This window comes from Lissotriton vulgaris, chromosome 4_1, assembly GCF_964263255.1.
Source record: "Lissotriton vulgaris chromosome 4_1, aLisVul1.2, whole genome shotgun sequence".
Taxonomy (NCBI): domain Eukaryota; kingdom Metazoa; phylum Chordata; class Amphibia; order Caudata; family Salamandridae; genus Lissotriton; species Lissotriton vulgaris.
The window spans coordinates 1566256017-1566270230 of NC_141691.1; the positions used below are offsets into that span (position 1 = coordinate 1566256017).

A 14214-nucleotide genomic window follows, 5' to 3' on the forward strand; every position below is an offset into this window, starting at 1 on the left:
GGCAAGAGGGGTATGCGTAATTAATCAAACATTCACCCCCAGTCATAGATCTGGGTTAAATCCATTGATTCTTTTGCATGCCACGCCATTCCAGTTTAGACTCAGCCGAATGCAAATCAGTCTTGACCCCAATGGGAACAGTCCAGCCTGAACTGGGCACACACATCGTTCGGGGTACAGAATGCCAAACATACCAAGCGACACAGCACAAATAAACTTGGCCAACAAACCCTAGAAGGAGGAAACGTCAAAAGGGCTTTCAGAGATCCGAAGTGGAGTGCCAAAGACATAAAGTAACAAAGGTACATCCAGCACCATACCACAAAAAGGTATCCGGGGAGTTCAGACCAGGTGTGGAGCCAACCCATTGTAACCCCCATACGAAATGCGGGGAAAACAAATCAGGCACATCAAACCCAACCACCTTCGCCACAAGACCATAGTGAGAACCCCAACGAGATGCAAACAACCAATGTGCCCACAAGCAGCAGGGCAAATAGTACATGAAGACCCCCAAGCCCTGCCCAAAAATGCCAAGCGCAGTGGCCAAGTGCTGAGATTCCAAGCCATGCTCTCTTATGCAGAGCAACAGGGGCCAAGGACACCAAACATATTCTGATAACATGGCGCAAGAATGTGCAAGTCCCAGCCCCGCTCGCAGAGGCAGGTCGCTGTGGGCAGAAGTGATAAGGGAGAAGAACTCCACACAGCAGGCCCAGCCTGCTATTGCAGGGCGATGGACTCAATAGTGGCATGGTCCACGCAGAGAGCGTCAATAGCTCCTGTGGAGAAGAAAACGCAAAACCAGGATCCCTGGTAGGCAAAGGAACCAAACGCCAAACCAACCTGGGTGTACTTCCAATGTGGTATTTGCTTGAATTTATATAGCACACTGTAGTGTGGTCAACACACACTTCCTAGTGAGACCTCACTAGAAGAGGAACACATGATAATTTCCAGCACAATGACCTCAGAGGTTGGCTGGGAAGTCACTGAGAAATCACTCAAGGTGGGGCCTGAGGAGGTTTATTATGGACCAGCAAGGGGAAACTCCCCAATCCTAATAATATCTATCACACGAAGAGCCCTTGGGTCCGAGGGCAGGTCAGGCCAGGCGAGCGTGTGGGTAAAGACAACTATGCTGGTATGGGGGGAGGGAAGAGGAGTCTCCGTTGAAGAACAGTTTCCCTTATACACTAGAGGTGTCATGCTTCATCATAGGGATACCTCCACGTGTCACAATCCTAAATCTGACACAGGCTACAACCCCCTTGCAGCGAGAGAGGAGCTCAGGGATGTTTTCAAGAGAGGGGTATTCTGGAGAAATGATGAAAGAGATTACTCTGGAAACAATACTGAAGGAGCTGACTTTGATTAAATCTATAGCAATGTGGAAGAAAACACAGCGCCCTCTACATAGGAAAAAACATAGTAGCATTTAACTTGCATCTCAGGGCAGCAGAAAAAATGATCATCTATTGGACAAAACTGGTGGAATCTACATACTTGGAAAAAGATCACTTTAATATGTAAATAAAAACAACCCAACTCTAAGACAGAAATAGGCTAGATAACACTCGCTTTTCAGGGATCCCACAGATCCTTGAAAAAGTTAATATGATGGATTTCCTCGCCTGCTTCATTTCAAAATGCACCAAAATAACGTTGTATCCCCCACTGGAACAACAGAGAGCACATTGGATAAAAAAACGCAACAATAATAGGAAAGTGGATCCAAAGGTAGTGATTGCCTGTTTCTTCAGGCATTCGCAAGCACACCAAATAATGCCGGCAGGGAAGAAACATGTCCTTTTCTGTACGGAGAAAACAAGATTTACATTTCTCCAGATTTTTCGTATGAGACCAATCAGAACATAAGAACATTTCTAGCACTGAGATCAAGACTTAAAATTGGGACATTCGATACGGTCTGCTGAGGCTGCCATGGTGCTGATTAAGATAGATTTGAAGACTAAGAAATGTAAGCAACAAGATGTACTAGAACACTTTCTGGACACGATGGATTCATCTTTGATGGAAAACTCACTGCCTGAATTTGCCTCTCAACAGTCACATCTGACAGCAGAGAATAAGCAGTGAGCTACCTAAATAGAAAAGAGAGAATGCCTTGAAGCAGACACACATCTCTGGGCCTCTAGGGACAAGCACAGGTACCAATGAGATATAGGTGCGAGGGACAGATCTTGGTCACCTCTTAAGGATGCTTTAGAGAAAGGCAAGTAACTTTTCTGTGAGTCTGGGGTATATATTAATTAATGTGCAAGTCTTTATACAAAATGGCGAACCATGCCATGTGATGACTTTCAGGAGAAACAGTGGTGCTCTATCAGGGTGACAGCAATTTGGTCATATTTTTCAAGCCCTTCCTGATGTGCTGCAGGATGTAAGATGCATGTAAGGCTGTATTGTAGAGTCATGGAGGTCATGGATCAGGGCTTTGCCACCATAAAAATGTGGAAGTTGGAAGGCTTAAGCAGCAGTTCTGCTGTCACTTTTAAGGAGAACCGGTTTCACTTTATTTAGTGAAGAAAGCTGCTCCTGTTCATTTTGGTTTTCTTGGCGATGTGTTCCTTGAGGAAGGACAAGAATGTGGCAGGATATCCCTCATATGCCTTTCTTCTTTCAGTGCTAGTTTCAAGAGTCTTGTAGTAATGGTATGTTTCTTTAATAGAACACTGTATATATAATTGGAATGTTTTCATACGAAGTTGTGGATTTTAAGGTGGTAGCGGTTACTGGGAACTTGGGTCATTCTTGGATGACTACAGCTCCAGCTGCATGTATATTTTTCACCACTTGAATAAATACTTATGATTGGATACTTCTACTCATATGTCTTATCTACGTTCATTCTAGCAAAGATACTACAAGTCTTCCCTTTACTAAGAATCAGACATAATTTGCTATTAATCCACCCAGGGATGCAATACGAGTTTGGTAGTAAAAACCATCAAACTTTAACATCGGGTACAAACCAATACCATGGGTTTTGGTAAATAACACATGTTAAATAACACTGATTATCGCCCTTATTATGAGTTAGGCATAGTAGTAATTACTGCATGAAGGGGTCAATAGTGTCTAACTTCAATGAATTGTCCGATCACACGTCAAAAACTGTGTGTGATATTTAGCACATGCACTAAATACTGCATGTCATTAGTCCATGTGCACCATTTAACACATGCGCTATTTAAGGCATGTGCAATTTATCACAGCAAAAAATAAAACGTTGTAAATCGAACCAAATTAAAAGTATGAAAAGTCATTAAATACCATTGGAAATATCACCCTAAAATACCACCAGTCAAAAGGAGGGGATAACAGCTCATGATAGCATAAGGAATGAAAGAAAGCTGTAAAACAATAGAAAATTGAAAGACCAAGACAATAATGCAAATAAAAGGACTGAGCTGAAAATAATAAAATAGCACACACACCTGCACCCAGGGTCATACCCACATTAACAGCCATGGTCAGGTGAAGCCCTCCCATGTTGATTGCAGCAGCTCACACTTCCTGTCTACAGTCCACGGAATTGCATGTAGCACCGATAAGCCATTTTATCATGCTATACGAGATCCAGGTTCTGGTACCAAACCATGCAACATGAGGCTGGAAACCAGGCCATTAATCAAATGGTGCAGCCACACAAGGTAAGAGGTTGGAGTGACAGAGTAAGACTGGAACCCTTAAACATGAGTTAGCTTGAGATCAAGAGGATACACAGGCTCAATATGAGCACCATACCAAACATGTTTCCTCTAGACGGATACTCTGGAGCACAACTATGGGATCCACAGCATTTAAAACAGTGCGTGGGGCTAGTTGTGTTCTGGTATGCCAGGCAGTGTGCTCTCCCCTCCTTTTGTGATTGGCTCCTTGCAGAGTTATTGGGCTGACGACCTCCGGTGCTCTGTGAGTGGTACTAATTCTGAGAAGACAGTGAGCAGCACTGCCAGCATCCCCAAAATCTACATGTTGCTCTCTTCTGTAGAAGGACACCAACCCTGAAACTTCTAGAGATACCCAGCACAGACTGCACCAACAATGGTGAACACTGAAGATTTTCAACTGAAGTGAGTGTTATCACGCACTGCATTTACCACAATGCATCTTGGCGTGTGTGATGGAATGCTCCTTCCTCCTTTCGTCATTCTGTGTAAAAACATCTAACATAAGGTACTGTGCAAAAAAATTAATACTTCATCATCAAGATTACTGTGCATTATAAATATTGGAGCCCAATCTCTATACTTGTCAGCAGTAACTCTAAAGAGTTGTTAGCCCCTGTGGCATCTACATAGATCAATGTGAATATGTGTAACAAATTACATCGGCTAATGTTCACAAGCATGATGATTCTCAGGTAAGTCAATGTTTTAACAGCCACACATAATTCTATTATGACTCTCATAACTGTTAACTTGGATTCCTCTGATTTCAAGAACTTCTTTCATGTTATCCACTTCAGAGATATTGAGGATGGTCATAATTGGTTCTTTGCACAGCTTGAGGTACAGCTGATGCTGAGAACTAGCATCTGTTGTCATTCTTTAGTGCTTGTGCTTGGCAACTCACTTAAGTACACAGAACGCCAAGGTTTAGAAACTGATTGTAAGAGTCTTAACATCTAGTGAATATGTTGTTTCAGTATTGATTTCGTCCATTTTCTTCAACATGCATGCTTTTCTTTGTTTTTGGTGGCATCTTCAGCTTGAGATGGCACACTAGACAATGATGGTGTCTTATCATCTCTCTAGCCAGGAGTGGATCCATAAACGTGTACATCTTTTCCCTGCCTGGTCCCATGGTGGAAAGGTTTGGCAGGTTTCTAATTGTGATGATTGAGTGATACCCGAGGACGGCAGTAGATTTAGTTTTTCTTGCTTCATTGTGTTTTGTTTGCACAAAATGAGTGCCTGCACACTACCACACAGGAAGGAGTTGCACTTTTGGGGTGTCCTAAGGTCCTTTTGTCCTCACTTCAGGAACTTTCAATGGCTGAAAATGGGCGCTTTCTGATGTTTTGCACCCATGCTATGTTGGGTGCCTTATTTATCACATGCTCTGAATAACTGAGGGAGAGGATGTGGAGCTGCGGCCAGAGCTGCCGACTCAGGAGCTGGAGATCCGGGTTCATGTTTCAGCGTCAGCTCAACATCCAGTAGTTATGGGCAAATCACTTAATCTCCCCTGTGCCCATGGGCAGTGCCTAGATACCCTACGATTGATAAGCCATGCTATATAAATCCTCAAATTATAATTATAACACACATTCAGTATTTAACACATGCATTAATATCACATACAGTTTTTAACTCGTCATCAGACGATTCTTTAAAGTTATACGCTATTACCCTTTCATGCGCTAATTACCACTACACCTAACTCATAGTCAGGGTCACAGACCATCAGCTCTATTTCTTTGAAGTTTAGCAGTTTAGCAGCTCCACGTCATTGTAAACATGATTCTTCCACACAGGCTTTCTCCTGCGGATTAAGCTGAATACTACACCAAGTTTCATCTCTAAATTTTAAAAAGTAGTCCTGCAATATTACCCTTTCACTCATGTCTGCTTCTCTGCAGATTGAAGGAGCCAAAGTAGTTATGGGTAGGCAGTTCCCAGAAACATTTTGCATAAAGCCTTGCTGTCTGTCGCATTTTCTCTTCCTTCTTTTGTTCATTTTTCCTTGGGAATTTTTCCAGTAATTAACACTTAATGGTATAAAATACTACCTCCCTGATGACGTCAGTACTTTCAGCCATCGTCTCTAATTTATTTCCAGTAACTTCTCTTCAAATCCTGTCTTCATTTTCCATTTCGGCAATGGTGCATCATGTACAAGCCCTTTATCCAGTGCATAATTTGTAAAATAATGAGTGTTGGTGCCCAGTGGTGGCTGGTGAGATTTGAAAGTGGTAGGCGAAACGTTCCGTGGGAGAGCACCGTAGCGATCGAGTGTAGCGAACGAGCCCGAACGATTAAAGGCGGTTTGGGGTGGTTCTAAAAAATGAGTGGGCAAATAGTGCATTTTCAAGCCAATTTGAGAAGCAAGAAGGCTAATAAAGCAATTGTGAAAGTACAGTTATTACATTAAACAAGGGATGTCATATAACAACATGGTTGCCAGCACTGGGCCGTGGGCCAGAACCCAGATGGACTGTACTGTCAGTGCCTGTGGCCAGATTCAAGATATACGTCAGCTGTCTTTTTTCCTTTATTGATTTCTTTACAGTAAAATCCTTGACGAGCATTGCAGGTACACTTTGCCGTGCCATGGTTAGGCATAAAATCAGCTGTTCTCAAATTCATTTTTATGGGTTTTGTTTGAGCGACTTGCGCCATAAGCAGGAAAAAATATCAGTGTCTTATACTTACACCTCTAACCGCTAGCAAACACGTTTAAGAGTATAACAAACTATGAAAAAAATGTAATTCAATCCACTCAATCTTCCCATTTCAAATGCTTCCGCTGAAAGTCAAATAAATGGTGGCCAATGTGTTTGTATATTGGCAAAAATCATAATGCTGAAAATAACTATGCAATACAATATGTGTAGAGTAGACACTAAAACTCATTTGTGTGTTTTGAACTTTCTGTTACGAATCAGCCAGGGTATATATATCATTAATCTTTTATTACAAAATGCCCATTCTGTACAGAAGTTTTAAAGTAATTTCACAGCTAAGCTGAGCTAAGCGCAACAGATATACATAGCTATCTTCGTGTTGTAATGAAGCAGCAAACAATTGCTCCTTAACAAGGCTGCTGTTACACTGCACCAGTCTGCGTTGACGTTCTCACTCTAAACACTACTAACACTCTATGAAGTGCAGAGTGAGTCACTCTGCACTTCAAAGAGTTGTAGTCCCTCTGCACTTCAAAGAGTGTTAGTGTTTATAGAGTGGGATGGAACGTGTCACTCCTCAACAAATGCACATCCTGGTGCCGCCTGCGGCCTGCGTTGCTTTAGTTTCACGGTTTCACCCCTGGCCTCAGCCTTCCCATTCAGACAGACTCAGATCGACGATGAGATCTTATTTTGTGCTTAAACACAGAGACTGCTGCTGAGCTTCGGTTTTCTCAGGCTCGCAGCAGGTGGGGAAGCCCCGTTGGTGCAGGGTAACAGTCAGATACACATACGGACAACAGCTAGGAGATATAAGCAACTTGCATCGAGGAACGCAGAAGGAGAAACAAGGAAACGAGAACACACAGAAAGATGAACTATCAGTCGCGGCTGGGGGGGAGCGAGGGTGATGTCGTGCGGGGGAATTAAATAATAAATATAAAAAAAAACGTTCCTAAGTCACCACCGGTCCGGGTCCGCGCCACCTCTGCTCACCGACCCCTTGGCGCCTCACGTCACGCACGAATGGGGAGTGGCAGCCCCTCACAGCCAATCCTAGCGCTTGGGGCACAGGTTTCTCTTTGCCCGGAGCACGCCCATTAGGAGCCTAAAGGGCTCCTAATGGGCATGCGCAAAAAAGTGCAAACGCAAGTGCACATTACCTCATCGTCCCTCCCTCGCTTCCCTTCCTTACGAAATTGAGGCATCCCTGCCTCACCAGACACCCGTACCCACGTGATTTGTCACGTGGGGACTATATATAGCCCCCAGCCCCCTCATACCTCCTGTTTTTTTCTGTCTCACCACTGTGAGACGCGCGTCCCACGCGCTGGCCGTTCTGCGGAGCTGCGGTCATTTTCTCTATCTCGAGGGCTTCTCCCTCACTTGGGTCTGGCGGCGCCGACCTGGTGTATGCGAGCCTTCCCCACCGCATTGGTGTTTTTGCGGTGCGCTTCTCGGCGGCTGGACGGTCGGGTTCCGGGTGACGGAGTCACCGGCCCTGAGTGGCTGGGGCTGTGGTTCCGGTTCGGATGGCCGGAATGGAGGCGGCGGCTGGCGGATGTGCTGTAGCTTCTCGGCTGGCTGTTTCCGATGCTCCTATGCCGTAGGGGCCTCGTTTGAGGTCGTTTTTTATACATTTTAATGTTTTTGGTGATTGGTTTCATTGTCTGCGAGGCTTCTTTATTGGTTGCCTCGTGTATCCTTTGATTCTATTGGGTTTCTCCCGGCTGGGGCTGTGTTACACATTATTTAAGGGCTTGCCTCGGCTTTCTACCCTGTCAGTTTCACTATGGCTAAACGGACTTCGAAGCGCTTGAGGGTTTTGTCCTCCTCTGATGAGGATGGTGAGGTGCCTGTCCCGGCTCGTAGGACCAGGTCCCAGGGTCGGGTGGATTCTTCTGCCCTCCTGTCTGCTTCTGAGGTGCAGTCCATGATTGAGGCTGCTGTGTCTCGTGCTTTGGAGGCGAGGGGTGCTAAGCCATGACGCAGGTCTTCTCCTGTTGCGGGGGGTCCGGTGGACTCTCCCTCTGAGGACTCGTCTTCTTCTTCTTCGGACTCTGCCATGCCTTCTACATCTTCGGGGAAGTTTGTGCGTAGGGAGGAGGTGCCTGCTATTCTCCAGCACATCAGGGAGAACTTGGGGTTTTCTCCTTTTGCTGCTCCCATGGGGTCCGAGGACATTTTTCCCCAATATGTTAAGCCTCCTGAACTCTCTATGCCCTTTCATGGTCGCATCAAAGACTTGATTTCGGGGGAATGGCGGGACCTTGAGCGCTCCTCTGTTCCTCCCTTTTTGCAGAAGCTTTATTCCCTGGAGGAGGGGGAGGTCTCTCTTCCTCACTCTGTGAAGGTGGATGCCATGTTGGCCACTCTTATTGGGCGCACTTCTATTAATCCTGAGGATTGTTCGCCTTCGGATGCCACGGATAAAAAGGTGGATGGTGCGCTGAAGAAGGCCTTTTCCGCTGGGAATTTGTCTTTACGTGCTGGTATCTACTCGGCGTATGCGGCGCAATCTTTGGTGTCTGACTTTGGCAAGCTGGCCACGGCTGTTCAGGAGGAGTCGGACTGCTCTGGCTTGCTTGTCCACATGGAGCAGCAGGCTAAGCTCTTGGCTGACGTCTCTTCAGATGTTCTTCGCTCTGCGTCCATGACCTCTGGCTCCTTGGTTTTGGCTCGTCGGAACTTATGGATGCGTGACTGGAAGGCTGATTCTTCGGAGAAGTCCTCACTCCTTAAGATTCCCTTTGATGGCAAGTTGCTCTTTGGTGACCAGCTGGATAGTATGGTCACTAAGGCATTCAAGGACCGTAAGCATGCTCTGCCTTACAAGGGCAAGGCGTCTTCCTCTGGTTCTCGCCGTTTTTGGAATCCTGCTCCTTCCTCCTCTGCGTCTTTTCAGTCTTCCCGCCAGTCCTCCAGGAACTTTTCTGCTTGTCAACGCCATTTCAGGCCCAGGAAATCTTCGGCCTTGCCTGGTCCCAAGCTTCCGGCGGATACCTTCAAGAGGAAGTCCTGACGTCGACTGTGTTTCGCCCTCGGGTCCTGTGGGTGGGAGGCTGATGTCTTTCCTGGACGCTTGGCAGCTGGATGTAAGGGATCGCTGGGCATTGACTATTGTCAGGAGAGGCTATATTATCGACTTTGTCGCCGTTCCGCCCGGCTGGGGCACCATCCTTACTCCTATCCCCAAGTCTCCATCCAAGAGGGAGGCTCTACTGGAAAGGGTTCGGGATCTTCTGTCAAAGAAGGCGATCGTTCCGGTCCCGCTGGCGCAGCGAGGTCTGGGATGTTATTCCATTTTGTTTCTGGTCCAGAAGGTGTCAGGGGGATTCCGGCCGGTTCTGGACCTGAAGAGGGTGAATGGTTGGGTTCGGACCGTTCACTTCAAGATGGTGACTTTGCAGTCCATCATTCCGTTGGTGGGGGTCCGGGACTTCATGACGTCTATCGATTTACAGGACGCCTACCTTCACGTTCCTGTGGCTCGGACTCATCAGCAGTTTCTTCGCTTTGCGGTTGGCGGCTTCCACTTCCAGTTTGCGGTTTTGCCATTCGGGCTGAAGTCCGCCCCTCGGGTCTTCACCAAGCTCTTGGCCCCCTTGGTGGCCCTGGTCCACTGTCAGGGGATATTTTTACATCCTTATCTGGACGACTGGCTGGTTCATGCTCCCTCTTTCCAGTTGACTGTCGATCACACAGACTTGGTGCTGGCCGTTTTGAGGGGGCACGGCTTTCTTGTCAATCTGGGCAAGTCGTTCCTTGTTCCTTCCCAGGATCGTCTCTTCATTGGGGCCAGGTTTTGGACAGATTTGGGAGTGGTCACTCTGCCCGAGGCTCGGGTGGTCAAGATTCAGTCTCACATCCTGTCTCTGCTGTCCGGTCCGGTGCAGGTGGCGGCACGTTGGCTGCAGGTTCAGGGGGATATGGCGGCCACAGTGTTTCTGGTTCCTTGGGCCAGATTTCATTTGCACACACTGTTGGCTCATGTTCTGGCGCATTGGTCTCCCCATTGCCTTCCCCTCTCTTCTCCGATCCCGGTTTCCCCTCAGATCAGGTCTTCTCTGGGTTGGTGGCTGGTTCGGGATCATTTGCTGAAGGGTGTCTCTCTCTCTCCTCCAGCTCCGGTTGTGGTGACGACCGATGCCAGCCTCTCGGGTTGGGGGGCCTGGCTGGGGGTTCATCAGTCCAGGGGCTTCTGGTCTCCCGCTCAGAGCAGGATGTCATCGAACTGGAGGGAGTTGGAGGCTGTCTGTTTGGCTCTGTTGGCCTTCTCCCAGTTTCTGCTGGGTTCCATGGTCCTGGTCAGGACGGACAACGTCACGGCCGTGGCTTACGTCAACAGGCAGGGGGGGACGAGGTCCTCTTCTCTGGCCCTTGTGGCGAGGCGGTTGTTTGTTTGGGCGGAATCTCATCTGTTGGCTCTCTCGGCGATCCATATTCGGGGGGTGTCCAATTCCCGTGCTGATGCCCTCAGCAGGGCCATTCCGTCGTCTGTGGATTTCTGCCTTCGTCGGGAGTTGTTTGTGGCTCTGACGTTGCGTTGGGGTGTTCCGGTGGTGGACCTCTTTGCGGATGTGGGAAATGCCTTGGTTTCCCGGTTTGTCTCCCGCTGTCGGGAGGGGTCGGCCTGGGCGGTGGATGCTCTCTCTTGCCCTTGGCCCCGCGGGCTTCTGTATGCGTTTCCTCCTTTCCCCCTTCTTCTCCGCTTCCTGCTGAGGGTCTGGTCCTCGGGGGCTTCTGTGATTCTGGTGGCTCCGGCGTGGCCTCGTGCCTCCTGGTTTCCTCTCCTGGTGGAGTTGAGGTCGGAGGTGGAGTGGTTGCTGCCTCTGTCTCCTCCCCCTTTGGTCTTCCCGGCGTTTCAACAGGATGTTCTGGGCCGGATGCGCTTGGCGGCTTGGAGGTTGAACGCCTAGGTCTTCTGCGACGGGGGGTTCCGGCTGGTTTGACCTCTACTCTGCAGGCGGCTAGACGCGCTTCGACCAACAAGTCTTACCTACGGCACTGGCGTTCTTTCAGTCGGTGGTGTCTTGTCAAAGGTTTGGACCCCTCTTCCTCTTCTTTGTTTGAGGTGATGCTGTTTCTTCAGGAGGGTGCTTCCTTGGGCTTGAAGGTGTCTTCCCTTCGTTTGCAGTGGGCTGCGATTAGGGCGTTTAGGAGCTCTTGGGGCAATCTCTCGGATTCTGAGGGGTTGGTCAGTCGCCTTTTTAAGGGTTTGAGTAACGTTCTTCCTGCCCCTCGGCGGCATTTTCCTACCTGGGATCTTTCTCTGGTCTTGGACGCCTTGATGTCATCTCCCTTTGAGCCGTTGGTTTCTGTGGATCTGCGCCTGTTGTCCTTCAAGACTTTCTTTTTGGTGGCCATTTCATCTGCTCGCCGCCTGAGTGAACTGGGGGCTCTTTCTTCCAAACACCCTTTTTGTCGGGTTTTTGATGACAGGATCGTGTTGCGACCTATTCTTTCCTTTCGTCCTAAGGTGGACTCTCAATTCCACAGGGATCAGGAGTTGGTTCTTCCTTCCTTTTTTGGTTCCCCATCCTCGGAGTCTGAGGTGCGGCTTCACTCTTTGGATGTTAGGAGGGCTCTCCTGGTCTATTTGGAGCGGGTCACTCCTTTCCGTCTCTCAGATTCCCTTTTTGTTAATTTTGGTCCTGTGAATAGGGGTTTGCGTCCTTCTACTCCTTCCTTGAGTCGTTGGGTTCGTTCTATGATTTCTTTGGCGTACAAAGAGGGGGGCACCTTTCTCCTTTGGGGGTTCAGGGTTGTTCCACTCGCTCCATGGCTGCTTCCTGTGCGGAGGTCCAAGGGGCTTCCATTTCAGAGATCTGCCGGGCTGCCACCTGGGCTTCCCCGCTTACCTTTGCCTCTCATTACAGGATTGGCCAGGAGGTTGACTGTGCTGATGTGTTTGGACACAGGGTTCTTTCCACTATGATTCCTGAATAGTGATTTTTCCCCTGGTCTTCTGTGTTTTTTAATAAACCTGTTTTTTGCATACCTTCTTTGGTTGTCCTGTTTGGCTTTGTACATCTCAATTTCGTAAGGAAGGGAAGCAAGGGAGGGACGATGAGGTAATGCTTCAATTACTTACCGCTAATTGCATTACTCTGAGTCCTACTCCCTCGCTTCCCTTACTTACATCCCTCCCTCCCTCCCTGATGGTCCAGGCCAACCTTTTGGTATGGTTTCGATCTGTGTGGTATTACAGGAGGTATGAGGGGGCTGGGGGCTATATATAGTCCCCACGTGACAAATCACGTGGGTACAGGTGTCTGGTGAGGCAGGGATGCCTCAATTTCGTAAGTAAGGGAAGCGAGGGAGTAGGACTCAGAGTAATGCAATTACCGGTAAGTAATGGAAGCATGAGTAGGCACGGGTAAAAAATTCACCCTCCTTCCCCACTCATGTGCACTTGTGTTGCTTGTCCTGGTGACATGACATCATCATGTCAGTCAACATGACGCCACCCCGCCCATGACCCTTCAGACTATGAAGGGGGTGGGGGATGTGATGTCATGCTGACTGACATGATTGGAATGTCAGTTCTCCCGAGTCCCGCCTGCCTTGGCGTCTTTACTTTGAACTTAAGTAAACTGAACTGATTCAGTTTACTTAACGCCGAGGGGGAGCTGCTGGCGGCTGCAGGTGGGCAGGGGGGCTATGCCCCCATGCCCAAATGGACCTGCGTGCCAAAAGGGCTTCTCAGAAGTTTGCAGTAGGGCTTATTGAATGTCAGCACATCAAAGACCAAACCGGCGTAGTCGGGATTGTATCTAAGCCCTCTAATCCACTACAAGGTGCTCCTTGCCCCGTTATCTCAGTCCTGCAAGTTCCTTCATTCTATCTTGATAGCAGTTTTCCCTTCTTTCTCTTTCTTGGGAGTTATCTGATGATTAAAAATAAGTGCCAGTCCACTAAAATGAGTGCCGGTATCCTCCACCGTCAAGCACCAACTCAAAGAAGCACTGCTTTATCTGCAACAGATGAAAAGTTACGGCTCTGTCTGATCAAAGCTCAGTTTGTCAGTTTAGAATTCTGCTAAGTAGGACCAGATTACCAAACTTTAGTAAAATGGTTTAAGCCTTCAACTGGGAATCTTGGGACCACATTAAGATAAGTTTAACTTTTATGAACAGCCAATAGGCTCATGTTCTTGCATTCACTTTTGAAATTGTAATGGCACACTGGTCTGATTTAGGGAGCTTTCAAAAGAAGAATGACCCTAAATATGTACAAATACATATCTGATTCTAGTAAAGGCGTGTTTTAATCTCCATCTGCAGGATAGGACCTTCTTGTGGACGGATGGCTCTTCGTGGGACTACCAGAAATGGAATCAGGGAGAACCCAACAATTCAGGTGGACGGGAGCCCTGCCTGCAATTCAACTTTGCCAGTAAGTGAGAACTCTTGTATTCAAATTAAAAATATTTCCTCTAGACTACCACACAGTAAGTGCCCAGATTATATTATTTTATAATGTGTATCTCCTTTTTAGTCCCTAATTCAGCTAGATTGGTAGTGTTCATCCTGTCAAGCCCCCCAAGCTGGTGGTTTGTGCTTCGTTGCTTGTTGCATGTGTTCTTTCCAAATGTCCTGGCTCAGGCCTCCCTTGCCAGGCCAGGTTCCCTTCCTTCTAGATTTTCCAGCACACAGTAACTGTTCTCTTAATGTCTATCTCCTCACAAGTCTCTCACAACCCACAGAAAGTGCTGGTCTAGATTCCAATACAGTAGTGGGGATGGTGAAGAAATGCACAGAAATGGGTGTGTAATGAGTGTTACCTGACACCTAGCCATATGGTGGCTGTCAGTTGGACACCTAATAAGAGTGCCT

The 14214-nt window shown here is 47.7% G+C and overlaps 1 protein-coding gene across 1 annotated transcript in view; it reads left to right on the forward strand.

The window, feature by feature from the left end:
* The window catches only part of LOC147724247 (lectin-like), a 100804-nt gene that overhangs the window by 56981 nt on the left and 29609 nt on the right, over nt 1–14214 (forward strand). The window contains exon 4 of the mRNA XM_086966983.1: nt 13663–13774. Within this exon, the coding sequence (XP_086823109.1) occupies nt 13663–13774 (112 nt within the window). The remainder of the gene's footprint in view (nt 1–13662; nt 13775–14214) is intronic.